We start from the raw sequence: 23,368 nt of genomic DNA, 5'->3' as shown, positions 1-23,368 counted from the left end.
TAAAATGGTCAAAGGTCTGGAAGCCAAGCGATATGAGTGGTGGTTTAGGGTGCTGAGTATGTTTACCTTGGTGAAGAGAAGGTTAGGAGGAGACATAATAGCAGCATTTTCTGCTGCTCCAGAGACTGTGGCATGGGACAATAAATCCAGACAATAAAAAAAAGATATTCACCTAAACATTAGGAAAAAAATCCCTGGTGGCAAGAGCTGGTTGACGGTGGAATGCATTGTCTCTGTGGTGGAGTCTCATTCACTGAGGTTTTTAAAATAGATGCCAGTTTGCTGAATAGCCATCTGTCAGGAGAACTTTAATCGTGATTTTCCTTTATGGCAAGGGGTGGGCTGCATGGTCCTTGTGGTCTCTTCCCACTCTATGATTCAATGATTCTACAGTCATTATTTCTAAAATGGCCTTTGCTGATTAGAGCAGGACATGAAATGTGTGTTCAAATGTGTCCTCCTGTCTCCTCTTTTTTGGTGGAAACTATATATACACAACTACTTTATGGCCTAGAGCACATATGGTTATGCTATACCCATAAACCCAGCAGGCATGAGCGCATTTGTTGTGCTATTCCAGTGAGTAATATCCATGTGACAAGATCATCTTGTGAAGCAACTCCTATTGTTTATAAAAAGCATTAACTTTAAGATGCAATGATTTTAGATTCACATATGATACTTCTATTTAAAACATGATTCAATGAAGTACAAAATCTGTCCTTCTGGTGTATTGTAAAAATATGCCTTCTTTTCTATATATACCTATTTTTTGCAATATAGATAAACCTTGAGAACTTGCTTTAACTGGATCTTCAGTCACATATTCCACTCCACCCCCACCGTATGGTACATTTTAAGCAATACTGTTAACATCATTTTTTTCCCTGTATGAAAACTTAAAAGACAATGGTGTAACCTGTAAAACTGGGTGGTGAAGAATGTGGTAAGTTCCTGTTTCAATGGACAGAAGGTCCATTGAATACATTGAGAAAGCCTACTGGGAAATGGCCAGTATCTATGAAAAGTTCTCACCTCCAGTGTGAGAATAGGACAAGCACTTTTAAAAAGAACCAGGGTTTCTATAATTTATGCAAAACTATCAGCGTACAAACTCCTCTTTTCCTTTTGTGAAGGAAGTCACACAAACACGCAGGACAGATGCCAAGCACAGAGGGAGCCTCTTATTTATGAAAAAGCTGTAAAATTTACTATGTTTTCAATTTTAACAATCCACAAAACAAGCACTGTAGTTTTGTACAACTGCACAATGTGAATAAAGAATGTTCTTGCAAAATATGCAAACTAAAAATATTATTTCACAGTGGAGAAGAACCGTGAGACTTCTCATTCTCACATCCAGAAATGTGACAAATGAAGATTTACAAATATCATTTGAAAATGCATGCTGTACATAAATAATTTTAATCCAACTAAAGAAAATGTGTGGCACTGAAATCTTGGATTAATGTTGAATTCAAAGTACAATGTCTCACTTGTAAACTGGGCAAACTTGATGTGCAAAGTGCTAACACTCCAAAGAGGTTGATAGTGATAAGTTTATGGAGTGACATTTCAAAAACAGACTTCCTCATTAAAATTGCATCATCATATTTAAATATGCATAAGATCAGACATTTTATACTTGTGTAGAGACAAAACTGGATCAAGCAGAAAGCAAATAGAAGGCTGCCAATGTCACTCTAATATTTTAGTTAAGATGTACATCTCTCTCAGGATACCATTAACAGAGAAATGCAACTGGGATAGGGCTGGGCTAAGATGTTACAGACTTAAATGGTAACCAATGTTCAAGCCCTGTAAGCTTGATCTAGTGGAGTTTTCCCCCTTCTTTAACTCCTGTAGTCCTCTTTCACGGTCAAATGCTGGATCTACAGTGTCAAATAATGCAGTTTGAACTGCATTATATCATCAATGTCAACCCATATGACGCAGTTCAGTGGACTTCAAACTGCATTATATGGTTCTATATCAGGCATGGACAAACTCCAGGTGTTTTGGACTTCAACTCCCAGCCAGCTTGCCAGCTGTAAGGAAGTTAAAGTCCAAAAGACCTGGATGGCCAAAGTTTGCCCATGCCTGGTCTACACTGACCATAATAATGCATTTCTCTCACTGAATTATTTGGTAGTATAGATCCAGTGATAGTCTCTCCCAGATTTATTGGTGCAGGGGTCAATCAGCTGTAACTCCTCCAAGCTCTTCTAGTTGAGGACAACAATCCAAGAAGCAATGACTGGTGGCTTCTGTGTGAGAGGAATGATGACTCCTCTCTAGGTTTTAGTCTGAACTTTAATCGTTATATAGGATTCAGAAATTCAGTTTAGATCCTAGGGAGATGAAAGTCATATGCAACCATTGAATTCAGGGGTCTCTAAGGGGAATGAAGAGGCTTATGATCTGTTAGATCAAAGCCTGATGTCAACCTGCTCATAGAACATCTTTTCTGGGGTTCCGTCACAGGTGAACTTGTGCCCTAAACTGCAAATGGGCACACTCATCCACCCACTTTCTTCAGTTCATCTCTGTAAAAATATATTGTCTGGACTTTCAGATTTAGTTTAGCTTGCTCTTACAACATATTTACTTATTTATTTATGTACTCATTTTATTTGATTAACATCATTTTATTTTATTTTGCCTCAGACCTAAAAGCTGATGTGTAAAATAGAGATTATATATCTGATATGAGAATAAATTGTGAAAATAGCTGAAACTGATTAGGATTCCAGCTGAAATACATGCCAAGAAATGTTTCTGTATGATCTCTAGACTTCATGGCCAAATATGATTTCCCATTATTTATTTAAATGGGTTATTATTTCATTTTCTCTTTCTCCTCCAATTCTTTGACTGATCTCTCTAAATATGTCAATTAAATATGTAGAGCACCATTGTGTGCTAATTTGTAAGTCGCCCAAGTCTCTACAACAGATGGTGGTGGGGTATAAATAAAGCTTTATTATTATCTTATTGTAAGCAAAAATATTAGAAGATTCTTAATCCTGTTTGTTCTACATACAAAGGTTTGGCCTTTCTAGGGCAGTAGGCTACCCATGCCTCTGGGACTGTGAAGTCTTGGCTCTGCCTTTTCCTCTCTTCTGCTTTAGTTCTCCCTGTTTATAGGTTTCCCCAATAGTGTAAATACCTTCCTTTGTATTAGTTTTTGGGTGGAGCATAAACCCCCCTAGAGGCCAGCCTTAATTGGTCTATTCCATTTGCCTGTATAGAACTCTTTTGCTGGACTTCTCCCCTTTTTTGCAGCAGAGCTACAGTGAACAGAGGGTTGGACATAGGCCCAAGCAATGAAAAACAGGCATCCTTAGCACCTGCATTCAGCCAGTAGTCTTATACCATAAGTCCCAGAGACAACAGAAGCTTTTGACCAGCTTAAGCTTCACAAGAAAGAAGATTGAGACAGCTTATAAGCAACAGTTTGTAAACCATCACTTTGCACCAGAGGCATAAGACTCCAGAGAGATGACTGCAGCCAGCAAAATCTCCTTTTGTAATGTATTGTTTTAAATTACTTTATAATAGTCCCGGGTGGAGTTAACCTTTTATTCATCTTTTCAGTAAACCCATTTTGGTTATCTTTTCACCTTGCCTAAAGTGCCTCCGTTTGTTAAGGGTCTCAATCTTAACAGAGGGTATACAGATAGCCTCAGAGTAAAGCCAGACACTATAGTTTTCCCAAAGGCTTGGGCATGCCATCACAGGGACTTCAGAAAGCTACCACCAATTTCAACTCCTTTGTCCCTGAGAAATGGAAGCGGATTAGGTTAATGGGCTTAAAATGGTTGGTCATGCCCCCCAGAATCTTATAGGCAGTGTGATTGGTCATTTGGATCATTTCTGGTCTTCCTCAACTGTTTTAAGCCCAAAAAGTTTTTCCTGTTCAAAATCAGAAGTAAATATTGAGTATTAAGGAAAACGAAGATTGAACTGCATTATATAGTCAGTGTAGACTCTTATACAGACAGTCCCAGAGTTATGAACAAGATAGGATTTTAAGTTGAATTTGTATGTAGGTTGGAACATATGCATTTTCAAGTATATATATAAGCTTTGAATAGCATAGGAAAAAGTTAACACCCGTGCTTTGAAGATTTTACCTCACTTCCTGTCCCTGAGATAATTGGATTTTGGGGGAAAATGGCTTGTTGTGGAAACAACAATTGGTGAAAAAGTTTCAGTGGAGACACCTTTTCCTCATGAAAACTCTTTCAGGAGTGAATTTTCTTCTGAAGGGCATATTTACCTCACTTCTGGTTGCCTTACCCCTGTTCTTAACAATGAGTCATATATAAGTCAAATGTTTGTAACTCAGGGACTGCTTGTAATCTAGTTCAACTGACTTGAACAGCACTGCATTATAATGGCAGTGTAGATGGGGCCTATATTGCAACACGTGAATATTTAAATTTGGGGGGATTCATTTCTCAAAACTGAACTGAAAGCAGATATATCTACTTGAATTAAAAAACTGGAGTAGGTCTGTTTTGATTGTCCAAGTTGATTGCAATATCTTTCTAGCTATTAAGATATTCAAAGAGAAGGCATTGTATGATGCCCTCCTGTGACCTAAAGCGATTGACATTGTTCTAGAGAAAGCTTCGTTATTTGTTTTGCACCCTCTTATTTAACAACTGTGCAAAATCTGTGAAGATTAGAGTTTAGCTTCTTACTTTAAGATCTTGTCATCTTCTATTTTCTTCAAATATATTCAGCCTCATAAACCCTATCTTAATAGACTCATGTTCCAGTAAACAACCTTGTATAATTCTCTATAAAAATCAATGTAACTGGAATCTCTTACAATGTTTCGACCACAAGCAAAGTATTCAAACAAAGAACACATACCAAAGAATACTGAAAGAAAAACGGTATTTCCTAGGTAATAGAACTGGCTCCTCCTGTCCAATGTATTTGACTTCCCATAACATACAAGCTGGAAGAGCATTTATCATTGCAAAATTTAACGTGCTAGCTATCCCAATACTCCAAGACAGATTTTTTAGAATTCCATTTTAAGACAGATTGTGTCACTGTACTGCTGAAGTATTCGAAACCTCCATACCTGCCATCTTCTATTGTGACTTTTATCCAGATTTGTGATATATCATTTACTTTCTTTTGATTAGCTTGCCAGGGCACTGAAACAACAGGCTACTTATGTACCGTTTATCCGATAAGGCCACATACATAACACAGCAGATGGCTAATTTCTTTTTAATTACTATGTGTATAAAAGCCCAACTGATTGATTATACTATCCAGTCTTGATAAATTGTAGTATATTCTTGCTTTTCTTCTTGTAAATGTATTTGTTATATTTCAGACTGAGCAATGCCATAGTAATTAATAGGTCATATGATCATAATAAGGGTGATTCATTAACTCAACTGTACATTTCCACTAATCTGATCAGATTTCAGAATCTGCAAATGGACAAAAGGCCTGCTTTACTGTGGGATGAGCTCCCATTGCAGGCACTGATGCATTAGGGCAGCGGTTCTCAAAGTCTGCTCCGTAGAGCCCCTGGGGCATCGCAATGCATACTGAGGGGCTCCGTGGTTCTCTCCTCCTCCAAGCTTTCCCTCCTCTTTCCCGCTCCCCCTCCCTCACTTCCCTTTCCACCAAAAGCCCTTTTCCCTCACCTTCCTTGCTTCCAAAACCCTATTTCTCTCCCATTGCTCAGTGGGTGGTTTAATTATGCTTTTCTTTTATGGCAGAAGGGAATTGAATTGGTGTTAACCTATAAAGCCCTAAACGACTCCGGCCCTGTTTACCTCTCTGAAGGTATTCTCCCCTACGAACCATCAAGACCACTAAGATCGTCTGGAGGGGCCCTGCTCTCGGTCCCACCACCTGCACAAGCACGGCTGGTGGGGACGAGGGACAGGGCCTTCTCGATGGTGGCCCCTCGACTTTGGAACTCCCTGCCATTAGAGATCAGAACTGCCCCCTCCCTCATGATGTTCAGAAAACTAACAAAGACCTGGTTGTGGAATGTGGCTTTTGACAACTGATTTAATTCTTTGCCCACATGAAAGGAGGATGATATATGGGATTGTGATGGTGTCGGACGATTTGGCTCTTTTAACTGTGATGATAATGTTTTAATGTGTATAGTGCTGATATTTTAATCATGTTATGAAGTGGCATTGTGTTGTTATTGTATATTCTTTGTATGTTAACACATGTTGTGAACCGGTCCGAATCCCTCTTTGAAGGTGAGAGGGTTGGTATATAAAACCTCGAAATAAATAAATAAATAAATAAATAAATGTTTTTGCTATTATTATTATTATTATTATTATTATTATTATTATTATTATAACAAAGGCTGGATGGCCATCTGATGGGGGTGCTTTGATTGTGTTTTTCCTGCATGGTAGAAGGGGTTGAACTGGATGGCCCCTGGGGTCTTCCACTTAATTTTTTGTTAAGTTTATGTTGGTTAAAATTGTTCTTTAAAAGTTTGCCCATGTGACACACACACACACCATTTCTTGGGACTCCAGAAGAAATGTTTGCTTCAAAAAGGGCTCCACAGCTGAAAAAGTCAGGGAATCCCTGCATTACGGAGAACATGTAAGAGACATATGCATCTCCAGAGCCCAAACTTGTTGGCCCTAAATTGTTTCATTCCATTTTTCTAGGTAAACACATAGGCAGCAGTTTGCATGCAGAGATGCACGTATTCATTTTAAAGTGAAGACAGTCATAAGAAACATCGTAATCCAATAATTTCCAAAATCATTGCCTCACACCATGAATGGTTGAGCTTGCATAATAATGAATTACATATCATTATGGAATAATGTTGATGTGAGCCTCTGAATGCTTCTCTGGTGCACCTGCAAGGAGGCTATTTCAAGTTCTTGTTGTTGTGTCCCAATGAAACAAAGTGAGATCCAGCATGGAAGAGAAGTTGGGTGGCAATGTGAGGACAAGAGAAATGCAGGTTCAAATTCCCATTCAGACATGAAACTCACTGGATTATCTTGAGTAAGTAGCTAAATCTTAGTCTGATCTATCTTACAAAGTTATTGTAAACAGGAAGAGAACTATGTATGTTGTTTTGAGTGCCTTAGAGGAAATAAACCTGTTGCCTTGTGTTCCTTAGAGGGATATACAGTACATGAAATAAAATAATGGAAAATAGTAGTTAATTTTAATTAGCGATGGCTAAAACAAGCCAATTTCAAACATTAGGTTATGTCTTGTTTCATTTAATCATAACGAAGGGTTCACTGAAGCTTCTTCCTGTAATGGCACAGTTAATTGTTACATCCCGAAACTGCCATAGAATATTGTAGAAAGCTTTTATATAGGTGTTTATGAGAACATAGATTTAAGTCACTTCATTTCCAAGTAATGAAGCCAACAGTGTTCCAATGCCATCTCTGGGGCTTGTTCATGAGGCCTTCTTCTCCGAACGAATGCAAGTGACCATAAGGGGGGAAAAACCCAACAACCAAAAAGACAAAATACCTGTACCAGCAAACAAGACCCCAGAACCCTTCAACAGGCAAAAAATAAGAGAACACAAATGAAGGCAGAAATGGGGGTTAGGCAGACAGGACAGGGAAAAAAATTAAAATAAATGACTGGATGACCCAAATCAAAAATCTTTATTACAGTCACAGACCAGCATAAGGAGAGTGAGGTACAGCCTCATAAATTATTGTACATTAAAATCTGAAACTAGAAAACAGAGGTATGTTAAAGGCTAAAGCAAAATAAGAGAACATAAATGAAGGCAGAAATGAAGGTTAGGCAGACAGGACAGGGAGAAAATAAAATAAGTGACTGGATGACCCAACGGGCTATAGAAGAGGCAAAGTGGCAAAGCACAAGGAGAAAAATACACCTAATATGAAAGGATCATAAACATGAAAAGCCAGAAGAGGCAATTAACAGGCCATGCCAGAGTGGTTTTCCTGCTACATGTTATAAAGGTAAAGGTTTTCCCTGACATTAAGTCCAGTCGTGTCTGACTCTACGGGTTGGTGCTCATCTCCATTTCTAAGCCGAAATTGTCTCTAGACAGCTCAAGGTGATGAGGCCAGCATGACTTCATGAAGTGCCGTTACCTTCCCGCCGAAGTGGTAACTATTGATTTACTCATATTTGCATGTTTTCAAAATGCTAGGTTGGCAGAAGCTGGGGCTAACAGCAGGAGCTCACCCCACTCCCCAGATTTGAACCTGTGATCTTTCAGTCAGCAAGTTCAGCAGTTCAGTGCTTTAACACACTGAACCACTGGGGACAGTGACATGACAAAAAAAAAAACCCACTGGTGACTACATTTTATGGGGACTGCTATAAGGTTGGGAGCACAGGTCCAAGTTTAGCTGTTTAAGTTATTTTTGAGAAGGCATCAATGGAGTATGAATTCTATACTGTATACAGAGATGTGTCATGAAGCATTGTGTGTATCTCTGTACAGTAATATTTAATTTTCATCTTTTCTGAGGATGATGCTAAATAATTCACAATATAGCTACTATGTGTTGCTAGGGCTGGCTGGGATTATTTACTAAGAACACATGAGTTAAATATGATGCACTAGTTGACCTGTCACATTCTACTCTCCCTACCTCCAGAATAATCATGTTTGCAGTAAAGTCAGGTTTCTAACTTAATGTGCTGTTTGCAGCATACACTGCATGTAAAACATGAGGTGTTGTTAGTAACATATTAGGCTTTGATCACATAACTGAGAAACATCATATAATACTACTGAAAACCACTTATTACTCCCTCCTGTCTAAAACCTACATTAATCTTAAACTGCAAAATCCATGCAGTCTTGCTTAGTGTATGCTTGAAGTCACCCATTTACATGGTTGTTGAATATCAAAAACATGTTTCATCCATTAATTTTAAGCATAGAAAACATGAGATTATCCTTCCTACTGCTTACTCTTCATCTGTTGCAATGTCTAATTATAGCTGTAATGTATTTGCTCATCATGGATAGAAGTGTGACTTCTCTCTATGTCCTACTCCTTGTTTCTTTAAAAATGTTCCATATATAGTCATTAATACTGCCTCCTTAGTGATGCTTCATTGACCTTCCCATTCTCTATCAAGCAGGGAAGTTATTTATAAATCAGATTAAATGGACAGACCCTTTAAACTGAGATGGTTCCAACTATTCCAGATACAGAGAGAATACCAAGTTAATAACCAAAATATTTAAAAGAAAATAGTGTAAAGATAAAAAAGTATAAAAGGCCGAAGGAAAAACAAACCAGTCTCCTAGCCATGCAAATAGTATCTTTTGATTTGAGAAACCACTCCTCTGTACAAGATCAACTGCAAAGAAAACATCTCGTAAATATGAATAATGACACAATAATGTCGAATTTTACTTCTCTATGCGTCTGTTTAGAAGCTGTTTTGAAGGCAGACTCCTTCATGTATTAATGGTTGATTTGGTTGCTGTTCACAGATTTCCAAATAAAGAGCTATTGCCAAATGAAGAGTTGAGATGACACTCTGCAATTTACATCAACATATTTAATATATGATCATGCACTGTTACATTATAGATGAATCAATGATATTGAAATAATGACTGAAATACAGCCACTTACATTGCTACATGGAGTGCCAGGAAGAATGGATGGATGAGCACATGCATAGACATATGAGGTGGAAAAGGAATATATGTTCCATGTTTGATTTATTCCCCCTTCACTAAACCATTAAACAATCTGGTTGTAAATATCCAATCAAGCATGTCAGAAAGTCTTCTTTGTAAAAAAACAAAAAAAAAAAAACAGGTGTACACTACCTTACTAAACAAATTGAGAGCCATTGTCTCATATATTTATTTGAGGAACAGAAGGGTACAAGAAAATAATAATAGTAATAAGAAGAAAGGGGGGAAATCTCTAACTTTGAGGTATTTTGGTTGCAGCAACAGTTCTGTACAAGTTCCCAGCCTAATAGATCAGCAAATGTAGAAATTTGTCACTTAAGACAACACACCTACCCAGGCAGGAAAGAAAAGGTCTTCAGGCTATTTCCACCTACCTGTACTAGTGCGGTATGTGCCTGTATGTGCTGGTTGAAGAGGGTCCCCCTGACTCTGGCTGAGACTCCTCATAGGGGGTTTCTGATATACTCTGTCTTCGTAAATAGGATCTATATGGTGCTCTGGAGACTGTAGTGACCTTAAATCAGAGCCCAGGTGGCTATGTTGGCTGGTGTAAGACGACCGGGATCCAGCTGCAAAAGAGAACAGAGGAACTTTAGGGGAAAGAGAAGAATCAGCTCCAACAAAACAGTACAAGAACAATTGAAGGTACATCTATGCTTTACAAACAACAAAAGCAAAACAACTGAAAGCAATCACAGCAACCAAAGCAGAAATACTTAAAAAGCAATCCTCAAATAAATCACTCATGTATAAGAAACCACATGAGAAGACAGCAGCAACTCAAGTTTCTCATGCTATCTGTATCACACAGTCATGTTTTGACACACAATCAGATTTTCTAAATAAGATGAAAAACAAGCCTCTCCCCATATATTTTTGCTTTATCCCAAAGAAGCCTGCTTGCAATAAAGTAAATATTCAAATAGATGCCACAGTTTATATCTGTATGTCCTATCCAAGACAGAAATCACCACCAATTATTCTCCAGCGTTATCATTCCACCTGACCTCATGCATCCTCCCTTCAAGCATGACAGGATTTGTGTGATCTGTCAGCTGTGTTGTCACAAGCTGTGTAGACACCAGATTGCTAGGATTTCCTAAAAAATAAATCTCCTATGGGTGAATATATTAAACCTTTAGGAGATGACATACACAAATGTAATAATACTGAACTATATCCAAATCTGTTTGCAAAGGAGGCTGAGCAATCCACTTGCTAGCCCCAAAGAGTTAATTTTAGGATATTCATTTAATTCAGGGAGATTCACTTGAATTAACTGCTGAATAGTAAGTCAACGTGTCACGAGAGACTTGAGAAACACATGTAAATCCTACTGATTCAGTGGGTCTACTAAGCATCACCTATCTGAAATGCTTGGGACAAAAAGTGTTTTGGATTTTGTTCTCCACCCTGCACCCCAGGTTCTGGAATACCTGGATCTGCATTCATGCATCTTGGACAAAGGACCCATGTTGAAACACAAAAATCATTTATGTTTCTTATATGTCTTAACACAAAGTCTGAAGGTAATTTTAAACATGATAAAGAGTTTATGTACATTGCAACATCAAAAAGCAAGGATATCACTATCTCTGCCATCCATGTGAACAGTTATAAAGCATTTTGGAATTCTGAATAAGGGATGCACAACCTCAATTGAATTTAGGCAGAAAATCCAGCAGAGGCTCTTATGAGACGAAGATGCCATTTTCACAAATTCCCCCTAAAGCCTACTGTAAAGCTACACACACTCTCCAAAGGGCACAGGAGATTACAGTATGAAAGAGGAAACAGGGAAAATATCCATGTTCCCTTCTCATTCTTTATTGATCCTCTGTGTTGATTCAGGAGAAGGAGTCTCAAGGCAGTTTACATAAAACCATTCAACAATATTGCTTCCTCTGACATATGGCATTGCACTGGGGCAGTATATGTTAACTCCACACTGTAACCACACACCTCAAAATATAGATATTTTAATACAGGCTGAAGGCAAAGAAACCTGTATGGCATCTGTGTCTTCAGCAACCACACCAAATTACTGCATGCACCCACACAGACCAAATGGATAAATGTCCTGCTGATAGGATCTTTGTCTAATGACTAACATTTTTCCACAGTGCGATTCAGCATGTCCTTCACTAGATACATCATGTTCTGACTTCTCCACTCAAATGGTACACCCAAGCTGCAAATTTAGTGTGACTCATTGTGCTTTTTTCCATTGATATGTTTTGAAGTGGTATTTAACAGCTCTACAGACTTAACAGAATACTAGACTTATGGGAAATAAAGTAAGACAGATTCCATGTGGAAGAGATAACTTAATTCTCCAAAGCAAGATGAGCTGATATAAAATATACCTGTTTTTCATAATGGTCTATTCTTACAGATAATTCTAGAATCAGCACTGAGTGTTGAATTATCTAACAAGTCAGAGCTACTAAAATAAAAAGACCCAAGCAGAAACCAAACACTACTTTTACATTACAGGAAGGTTTGCATTATGTATGAAAATGTATTATCCACTACATAGTTTGGAGATTCAGTAAGAAGAGTAATGGGTGGAGCCAGAAACAGCTGCAGAAAAAGGTGTTCTACCCTTCAATTATAACCTCCAGTTTATCACAACATGATGGAATTGCATCCTCCAATGCGTATAGGACCAAACCTCTAGGCATAATCCTGACATTAATGTTGAAGATCACCGTCATATCACTGTCATGCCAGAACAGAATTAATGCAAAGTTTCACAAATTCACCAAAAAGCCTGTTCCATATTTGTAACATTTGCCTTAGAATCTAAACTATATGCATTACTGGGAGCTTTGTTTCCAGAGAATATACAGCCTTATATTCATGGAGGCTTATATAAATAGACACCTCGATCATCTTTTTTCAATCACCATTCTAAGCTTCTGTCTGAACTTTTTGGCTGAGAGCAAGGCTACTTGAAGGACCAAATCTTTGTACATGAACGGATCTAGTGTCTAGATCTAGGGAAGTCATGCTACACCTCTATTCTGCCTTGGTTAGACCTCACCTGGAATACTGTGTCCAATTCTGGGCACCACAATTGAAGAGAGATATTAACAAGCTGGAATGTGTCCAGAGGAGGGTGACTAAAATGATCAAGGGTCTGGAGAACAAGCCCTATGAGGAGCAGCTTAAAGACCTGGTCATGTTTAGCCTGAAGAAGAGATATGATAGCCATGTATAAATATGCGAGAGGAAGTCACAGGGAGGAGGAAACAAGCTTGTTTTCTGCTGCCCTGGAGACTAGGATGCAGAACAATGGCTTCAAACTACAAGAAAAGAGATTCCATCTGAACATTAGGAAGAACTTCCTGACTGTGAGAGCCGTTCAGCAGTGGAACTCTCTGCCCTGGAGTGTGGTGGAGGCTTCTTCTTTGGAAGCTTTTAAACAGAGGCTGGATAGCCATCTGTCAGGGTGCTTTGAATGCAATATTCCCGCTTCTTGGCAGGGAGTTGGACTGGATGGCCTATGAGGTCTCTTCCAACTCTATGATTCTATGACCTGAGTTCTATGCTCTTCTGTGAGGCACTTCTTTCTACATTGCCAAGTCCAGAGAAACTATATTTGTGGCTGCTCCAAGATGATGGAACTCCCTTCCATCATCTTGGAGCAAGTGAATACCTTTCAGGAGCAAGTGAATACTTTTCTTCTCCAACAAGATGCTAGAAACTGACTGCTAAGAAAAGAAGGGCTTTTATGATACTACACTGATTTAATTTTTAACTAATTTAAATGTATTTAATTTTGTATGCTTTTAGTTACAAGTGAATTTAGAATAATTTTCCGTATTTTGAAAGCTGTCTTAAATTCCAGTCTGGGAAAAAGTCAGGGTGTTAAATAAAATGATGAAGGGCAAATCAGATAAAGTGCTAGTTCTTTCACAATCTGAGGCAGGGAACAGCTTCCTCTTATTCTGAGTAAAATTGCTGGTTGAAACTCCAATAGTTTGTTTTGAGAGAGTCAAAACAGGCATCAAATCACTAGTATAATAAAATACATGCTAAACACAGTACACAGATCTTCAATAACTACTACTATGTTGAGTCAAATTTGAAATGATCAACTCAGCAGAAACGCAACATGAATGAAATTATGAATGAAACTAGGAACTCGCCCAACCCCTGTATACCAGAATTTTCTTATAAAAAAGGAGTATAATCTTTCAATCTTGATCACGATTCTGATTCCCAAGAGACACTAAGCATTTGCTGAATGATGAGAAACAAAACAACCACAGATGCTGCCAACAAATCAAATTCTAGCCTGCCTCGGGCTTTAGTATTCTAAATCAACCTGCACAGTCTTGCTCATATATCTAGCACAGGGGTAAAGAACCTTTACTTAAGATCTTTGGATATGAATTCTGGAAAGGTTCATATACACCAGTGGTTCTCACCTGTGAGTCCCCAGATGTTTTGGCCTACAACTCCCAGCAATCCCAGTCAGTTTACTAGCTGTTAGGATTTCTGGGAGTTGAAGGCCACAACATCTGGGAACCTACAGGTTGAGAACCACTGACATAGGCCCTCACTTCTGCTGCTATGAGAACTGTAGTTTCAAAACTTGCTGTATTCTCTCCCCTCCTTCTCTCCTTTCCTCTCTTTCTTACACAGATCCATAAACATACAAACATGCCATTTATTCACACCACCAGTGCATATACACTGGCCAATATGAACAGAAGTATTCCAATTTCTCTGTCAACATGCTGTCCAGCTCAGTGGAACCACAGCCCTTCCACAAGGAATACCTAGAAGTGGGAGCTCATTTGAGTGCAAGGTTTGCTTAATCATTGTTTTTCTCAGAAGGAGAGGTGAGGGGCAAGCATAAGACTGTGAACTGATATGTTAAGGCAGGTCTGAAAGCAGCCAGCCACATTAGCAGGGAAGATATGGCAGAATTAATATGCAAACCATCTCTGGCTTGGTCTGCTCTTGAGGCCAGTGATTAGAAGAGTTAAATGGAAGGATTATAAAGTGGTCCCTCAGCCACAGAACTCTCTGCCGGATGGTTCGGCTTATAACTTTCACATCTTAAGAAAAAAAATATTCAAACTGGTGTTTCCTGAGCAGGTAGTTACCACATGTACTTAGTTCTCACAACTACAAATTTAATTTCCTCAAATACGATTATGCTGTTATTTACATTACATTTGTGTTCAATACATGTATTGTTTAAGGGCTCGGGCTGAGCACAGTAGGCTAAAATGTGCTGCAGAAAAAAAATATCCTGCTAGTCGAAAGGTCAGCAATTTGAGCACAGGTCGGGGATGAGCACCTGCCATTAGCTCCAGCTTACTAGCCCACCTAGCAGGTTGAAAGCAGAAATGCGAGTAGATAAATGGATACCGCTTTTAGCAGGGAGGTAATAAAGGTACCCTTAAGGACATTGATTGGAGGAAAGCTCTTGGCATGGAAGATGGAGCGACAGCACCCCCTGTGCTTGGAGTTGAGCACAGCCTCCACAATGCTGGAAATAGATGGGGAAAACTGCCTTTACTTCTCTTGTGTTGTCTGTCCTTGTTAATTGTTTAATCAGCCTTGAATGTTTGCCATATGTGTGTTCTGTAAGCTGCTCTGAGTCCCCTTCAGGGTGAGAAGGGCGGGGTATAAATACTGTAAATATTAAATTCCTCTGCAAGGATTATATTTCTGAAAAGGGAATATTTATTGGATAAGCACATTAATGTTTTTCTACATTTAAATTGACAATGTATTGTGTTATTATTTAAAAAAGGAAAGAAAAGAACTACAACCTACTTTTAAACTGTTTTTCTATATACCTTTACTACCCTTATTTTCCATGTTTTTCCTGGGATCGACACAACACTACTCACCATAAAATAAAATTGTTAAGAATGTTAAGGTCTTGTAAATATCTTGTGTGGACTCCAAAGAAATGTAGTGCTGTCAAAACCTTTGATTAAATTTAATAAAGTGGCAAAATGACACTAGATAAGTAAACTTTAAATTTAGGAATGAACCACAAGTACACCACCATCTCTAGTTTTATGCAGTTGAGGCATGATGGCTGAATGGTGGAGAACAATATGTAGTTGAAACAGATTAAGGAAGTGGTTTGCAGATAAATGACCATGGAATGGAAGCAGTAATAGTTCTGAATGAGCTTGTCCAACATGAGCCATTACTCTATGTCTTAATGCACTTTCACATGAAAATTGATATTTGTTCTAGGTGCTCTCTCACCTCAGAGAGAGGCACACTAGCGTCTCAAAACCCTGTCCAGCATCCCTGGTAAAATTCTCTAATGCATACATCCTGTAATCTTCTTCAACATATTGGGCTCCCCAACACAGCTGGATGTCATGGAAAACATTTTTGGAAACAGAAAATGAATAGTGATTTAAGGCTTACAGCAATTCATACAACAGACTATGTCTGCAGGTTTCCGGTCTATATATTGAAATATGCCAGATACTGTACCAAATGATAATTCCAATTAAGAGATTGGTCTTCTTAAAATACACACTTGTTAAATATTCTGTTCAACTGCATACAAATTGTCTATAAAAAGCTAACACAGAGAAAGATGAGACCATATCCTCTAAACAAGATTACCATAATATGCGCCCGTTTAGAGTGGAATTTTATATTGCAGCCAAAAACAATTAATTTACACAAAATCAAAAAGACTATTGCTGTGAGATACTTGTATTAACAGAATCTTAGCAGTTAAGGTGATGACAGGACACTTAAGCCCTCTGATTTAGAACTATTTCACAGATATAATTTCTTCGTGTCATTATTCAAGCAGAAGACAGAATAATGTTCACAATATATTAACACCCCGAGAAACATGAAAAAACATGTATCTCATACTAAACCCAAACATATAAAGACATATTGTCAGCCGTATTTATGTGGCAGATGGTTAATTTAAGCTCTAAGATGTGACAGGCCATATGGCAAAATTTAGTACACACCTTGAGTGTTGTCACCTCTTAACCTTAAACCGTCCCATAATTAGCGTTAATCAAATGTTAACTGTGGTGTCTTGTTAAAAATACTAAGTTTCAAATGCACACACAGACACACGGAGTTGTTTTACTAGCAAGTTCTGGAAACATATTTTAGATTTCAAAAATTAGCCAATCTGACACAGTTTAGACAGTGAACCATGCACTGTCTTTGTCATTTTGTTGTAAGCTGTGATTCTCCATGCCCGGCATATGCTACAGGGCAATTGCACCCTTTCTTCTTCTAAACCTGTTAGAATGCATATCAAGGCTTGAACAAATCTGTCTTATTTGCCAGGAAATAAGGCTATTCCCTACTGGCATAGCTCCTAGTTGACAACAGGAGATAGCTGAACCTTTCTTACAACAGGGATGGGGAATGTGTGGACCACTAGATGATGTTAGACCTCAGCTACCACAACCCTTTCTGTTGGATATATTAGCTTGGGATTGGCCAAGTTGGAGTTCAACATCTGCTGAGCCAGATTTCCCCAATCCTGCCTTAGAGTGAGTGTAATATAAGATCTAAATATTGTTGTTTTCTTCTCTAAAACTATTCTGTCATCTGTCACCTCATTCAACCTTTATTCAGAAGAAACCTATACCCAGATATCTCTTTCAGATACTGTTGCTTGGCTGCAAGCGGATGGAGACAGCTAGCAAATGCTGATGAAAAAAATAAAATGTTTCAATATATATCACTTGGCCATTTAGCACTAGAGTATGCTAGTGCTAAACTAGACTATGCTAGCTAATTTATGATGTGTCAGGTACTACACACAAGTGCACATTGTGTTGGGCTAACAAGAGCTGAACTGCCATTACAGCTGATTTGCCAACATTCAGTGCACTACAATCTTTTTACTCCACTAAGCTTTAAACCTTTCCAGGATTGCAGACAAAACCTACAAACAGGGTTCCAAATACAGTGAAACTGTAACCTGCCAAATTAAAAAAACAAAACAAAAGTCAACAATAGTGGAGAGTAGCCTCTCCCAAAGAGATGAATGTGACAGGACAAAAGTTTGTGTGTAAACAGAAAGCCCTTGTTAAAGTTGCCAGAGCCTGCTCACAGCACTTTCCACTTCATTTGGATGAGAAAGATGAATTGTTCCTATAAAGTTCAGATGCAGCTCGTGGGAAAGTTCATACTGAGTGGCCTCCCTAAAGATCATACCTTTTTCTAGCCATCTAATCAAAACATTCCCTGTCAAAGTAGGATTTGTCATAGACAACCTGACCCCTCACTTAAGGGTAGTGGTTTGTCCTAGAGAGTAGCTGATTCATGAACAGATATGCTAAGCTTTGAGCCAGCTGCAGACTGACCTGGTGGGAAGGAGGGATGCATTGCTTTGCTCTAATGCTTTTAATAAAAATGTCTAGTGCAGAAAACTGGAAGTGAAACTTTCCACATCATGGAAAAAAACATTATTGCTAACTGAAAAAGAAGTAAGTCAAGTGACAAGGGGTATGCCATACCTTCTGTTTGCCGGTTAAGGATGCTCCTTACTTGCATGCCCATGCCTGCTCCTTTGCAAACCATCTATTTTCTAACAATGGATTATTGATGTTCCTATACCATAATCCAGTAAGTGACAGACTTCAGTTTTGCATTACCTCTCTCAGAATCCCATACACAATTTGATTGTTAAATGCAAAACAATGCTCTTTGGCACTGGCATCAATAGCTGTTTAAGCATTGGTTAGATGGATGTCACAAGTATTGTATGAGAAACTGAGCATAAGTATTTAACTCAAAGTATATTGAGTTAAATACCTCTAAAGCAGGTAAAATAAGTAGGAGTCGCTTAAAATATATATAGACTAGGATCATGTTGCACAAATTCTAATCTCATAACAATGAAAGCTGCTTCAATTACCCTGACATGAAAGGAATTCCAGTCATCTAAATGAAACACATGATTGGAATCTAATGCTATCTCCATGTGCTGCTTTTCTTTCAGTTGTAAAATTACTGTGTATGCTATTACATACATACATACATACATACATACATACATACATACACAATATTACAAAAACCTGTTTCTGGGCTGGAGTAAGTGACACTGTTTTTTGCTAGACTGCAGAAAACGAAGGCTGGGGCTGCCTACAGTATGAAATCCTACCAACCAACCCTCTGCTGAACAGAATCCTTCTTCCTAACACCTGTTTTTCAGCCTTGTCTCTTGCTAGACATATTTGATTTCTATGTTAAGTTTCCTATTTTGCAGCAAGAATTCAATAACATCTGTCTACACTTGCTGCCCAAAATAGCACAATTCAGACACATTAGCATCTAGTGAAAAGTAGGCCACACTCTTTTTAATGCTAGTATGAATTCTACTAATGCCAAGCAATAAGAACAAGTGAGACTTATTCCCAAATTTTATAGGATAAACTATGCCATTTCAGGGTCCAGCCAGCCTGGCCACTAAGTATTCCATGTGCAAAAAGCATCTTCAGTAAGGTGGATTTTGGAGCAGGGAGTGGGAAGAGTAAGGCTTTCCCATCTTTAGAACTGTACTTCTGTCCATTATTGGGATTAAACAAGTGTTCTGATACCTCTTCTTTAGTGGGAAGATGGCAAAATCTGGCTACAAGAGGACTAGATAATCAAGTTTGCCATTTATGACAATAGAAGTTCAACTGTGAAGTTATGTAGGATTCTTACAAAGATACAAAAGGAAACAAATAGACTGATGCAATAAATGTTAAGGTAGGTAACAGTAAAACATAAAACAAATACCTCATATTTGGTTCATATGAAGCATTCCAAAATTTATTGTCAGGATAAAATCAACTTTGAATGAGAATAAACTTTCTAAGACCATTAAATCTCCACATCAGACAATGAACTACACAAAGCAAGTGGAAGAAAATCACTTAATGGTGAAGTCATGATCAGTCATAAAATAGTATTTGGGAAAGACACAGAGTTAAGGGGATTAGTTTTTCTTTAGGCAATATGCAAGTTTCATATTTTTTCCAGCCTGTTGAGAACCATGTAAATAGAAATACAACTATTGTTTGAAAATATAAAATCCAGTTACTACTCAGTCTCAAATCTTAAAACTAATCTATACTAACCAATTAGATCAATTTGAAACCACTTTGGTATAAACAAGTTTTGCTGTGCCGATTAGACTGCTATTTCTGAAACAGGTTCAAGGCCAAGAAATTTCTTACATTAACTATGAAAGGCCTTAAATCAATTGCAGAATCCACAATATCTGTAGCTTGATAGGTGCTGGAGAATGAGGTTCTCCCCTATTTCCAGGTGAGAAGCGCACTAGTGCTATGAAGGTTTACAAGGTGAAAACAAGAAGGGAAAGTGATTGGTAGAAGTGGAAGTAATCAATTACCTGAGCCATGGGACTCAGAAATTAAAATAATTGTCTCAGCCTGGGCAGTACTACAGGAATAGTGGAGCTTGGAAAAGGAATAGCAGAGCTTGGAAGTCACTTGGTATAATGCCAAGCCATGCCTTCTGAATTTTACAAAGTGCTTCAGTATGGTTAGTGCGTACAATGTGCTTTGCATTCTGCAGAGCCAATTTGTTTTAGATTGCACCTGCAATAGAGTCCACTAAGGGGCATATTTTGGGTTTTCACATGACTTTGCTTAATGTTTTTTTTTTATTTTCCCTAATGTGCACTGTAGTGAACTTTGGCAACATGCATTATCTAGCTAATATAGTTTGAAGCTAAATTCAAACTTTATCGTATGGCCAGTGTGCATGAGTACTAGTGATTATTGGTAAAGAATAGCACAAGGGTTTTTAGAAGTAAAGAAGGAAATAAATGTGAATGGTGCATTAGACAATGAAAAGTCAATAGAAGCAAGACACAGAAACATTCGGCAATGGTTTGGAGTGAATGCTTAAAGCGAATGTTATTCTTTAAGAAGTTATGTGCTATCTCCCAACACAGAGGGCAGTGAAGACATCTGCCCTTGCGCTATGCTACTCTGCTGCTGAGTACGCATGCCCAGTGTGGAACACATCTCACCACACTGAAACAGTGGATGTGGCTCTTAATGAGACATGCCGCGTTATCACAGGGTGCCTGCGCCCTACACCACTGGAGAAATTACACTGCTTAGCTGGTATTGCACCACCTGACATCCGCCGGGAAGTTGCAGCCAATAGTGAAAGGACCAAGGCAGAGACATCTCCAGCTCATCCTTTGTTTGGGTATCAGCCAGCACGTCAACGACTTAAATCAAGAAATAGTTTTCTTAGATCTACAGAGACACTCGCCGGAACACCTCAGCAAGCAAGAGTACAAAAGTGGCAGGCTCAAACCCAGCACCTCAATCCAGATGAGAGACTCCCCCCTGGGCACACAGAAGTCTGGGCGACTTGGTAGGCACTGAACAGACTGCGCTCTGGCACCACGAGATGCAGAGCCAATCTTAAGAAATGGGGCTACAAAGTTGAACCCACGACATGCGAGTGTGGAGAAGAGCAAACCACAGACTACCTGCTACAATGCATCCTGAGCCCTGCCACATGCACGATGGAGGACCTTCTTGCGGCAACACCAGAGACACTCCAAGTGGCCAGATACTGGTCAAAGGACATTTAATCAGCTACCAAGTTTGCAAAATTTGTGTTTTTTTAAAAAATCTGTTTGTTTGTTTTGTTTTGTTAAAAATGTAATACAATGTTCTGGTTGCAGATGACACGATAAATAAATACATAAATAAATATGTGCTATCTCCAAAAGCTATAAAGCAAGGCTGGGCAATCTGTGGCTTTCCAGATGATGTCGGACTGCAACTACACATCAACCTTTGCCAGCATAGTGAGGCATGATGGAGGTTGAAATCTAACTTCTGGAAGTCCTCAAGTTTCTCAAACCCTTCGTTACTCTCTACAGAGGCTGGATTCTCCAGCAAGACTTAATCTGGTTTCAATTCAGTAGATATAGCAAGAATCTACCACATGAACTAATCACATGACAAACAAGTTAACAAGTCATGGCATTCCATGACTACCAACAATAACTTCAGAAAAATTGTAAGTCAGATGTCACATGTTGCCTTTTTATAGCCTTAGTGCTTCCAAGTATCAGATGCATCTATGAAGACACACAATGATCTGCATAACAGAAGCATTAAATGCTATTTACTTTTTTGGCAGTCACAGTAAATGATAACCTCACCATGTGGGTTTAACTGCTGAAGGGCAGTGAGCCCTTTAAGTAATTAATGCAGAGGAGGAGACTCTTTTGCCTCCAACCCTAGAGCCAAAACAACTGTGGGAACTATAGTCTAAAACATATGGAAGGCCACAATATTAATATTTATGCAACAGCTCCTTTCCCTATTTTTGCGGCTTATCAGTCACTAGGGAATTAGGGCTCCAGGGAGAAAGTGTGTCATAAAGTATCTCAAGGGAATTGAAGATGTGCTGGAAACCAGAGTGATCTGATGCTTTCAGATGGCAAGGACCAGCTGGGGATCAATCCATCCTAGTAATGTTGTCCCTTAGAGACACAAAGTGAGAACTTTACAAGAGCAACTGGAGGAAGGAGCTGTTCCACTATTGCGTATTTGGTCAATGCTTGAGACAACCAGGTGAAAAATTAGTAGGTTGTTTTTTTAAATAGCAGCGGTGAAGGGGAAAGGGATATGTTTTTCTAAATATATTTTTATAACCTCTTCATAACATTTGCCACATTTTTCTGTGTGGCAGAAAAATACACTCCACTGTGCACCCACTGACCAGCAGAATAGGGAAGTGGCATTGGTTCCCCGAAGGCAAATTCACATTCAAATTGGACATGTGACAGATGTGTTTGAGAAACAGTGTCCTAAATGTTTTTTGTTCTTTGTTTTCCTTTTTGGCAAAAAATAACCCGAAAGTCAGCCTCGCATTGTGACCATGTAAGCTGAAGGATGCCTATTTTAGATTTTGACTGACACAGGTATCTCTTTATTATGTCTTCCAAATTGGTTTCTTTCACAAATCACAACCCTGCTGCTTGATGCTTAAAGAACAAAGAGCAGACTTTTTCTACCCCTGGGCTTCAAACGTTCTCTTCTGCGCTTTCACACCTCCTCAGAATTCCAAACAACTTTTACTGCCTTTTAAGTTTTGTTATGGAACAAATCAAGAAAACCCTTCACAAAACAGTCAGTGCATCTATGTTTTCTGCAACTGCTTTTTCTTGTTCGGCAAGTGTCCTCATTGTGTTTGGATGGCTTTAACTTCTTATAAAATTTCATCATTGAAGAATGAACAAAGGCACAGGTAGGGATGTGAGGGTGGAACAGCAGAAGCAGAGATATATTGCTGCAGAGAATAAATTTAATACAGGGCAGCACTGTAAAGATAACCCCCCCCCCCCCCAAAAAAAGGTACATTTGAGCAAATATTCCTTTCGGAAAATTTAAGTAACTTCCATCTAACTGGCAAAACTACCTCTGAGTATTCCTTGTGCAAGAAATCTTATGGGGTTACCACAAATTGACAGGTGGTATGAAAACACACACACAACTTTCATCTAATAAAGCTATTTAGTCATTGTTACGAAGATAGTACACGGTTTGATCAAAAGAAATGCTTTTTACTAGGCAGCAGGCCTATTTTTTTCACTCTTAAAAAACAAGTAAGGTAAATAGCTTTTTAAAAGAAGCTTTGTAA

General features: G+C 38.6%; 1 protein-coding gene across 9 annotated transcripts in view; it reads right to left on the bottom strand.

Annotated features, from left to right (window-relative positions):
• Positions 1-23,368, bottom strand: part of CTNND2 (catenin delta 2) — a 623,732-nt gene that overhangs the window by 233,273 nt on the left and 367,091 nt on the right. For all 9 annotated transcript variants that reach the window (XM_067467540.1, XM_067467541.1, XM_067467543.1 and 6 more), the window contains one exon: positions 10,075-10,269. In XM_067467540.1, coding sequence (XP_067323641.1) covers positions 10,075-10,269 — 195 coding nt within the window. The remainder of the gene's footprint in view (positions 1-10,074; positions 10,270-23,368) is intronic.

The sequence above is a fragment of the Anolis sagrei genome, chromosome 4 (genome assembly GCF_037176765.1).
Source record: "Anolis sagrei isolate rAnoSag1 chromosome 4, rAnoSag1.mat, whole genome shotgun sequence".
NCBI classification, from domain to species: Eukaryota; Metazoa; Chordata; class Lepidosauria; order Squamata; family Dactyloidae; genus Anolis; species Anolis sagrei.
This window is presented reverse-complemented; position numbering and strand designations above follow the sequence as displayed.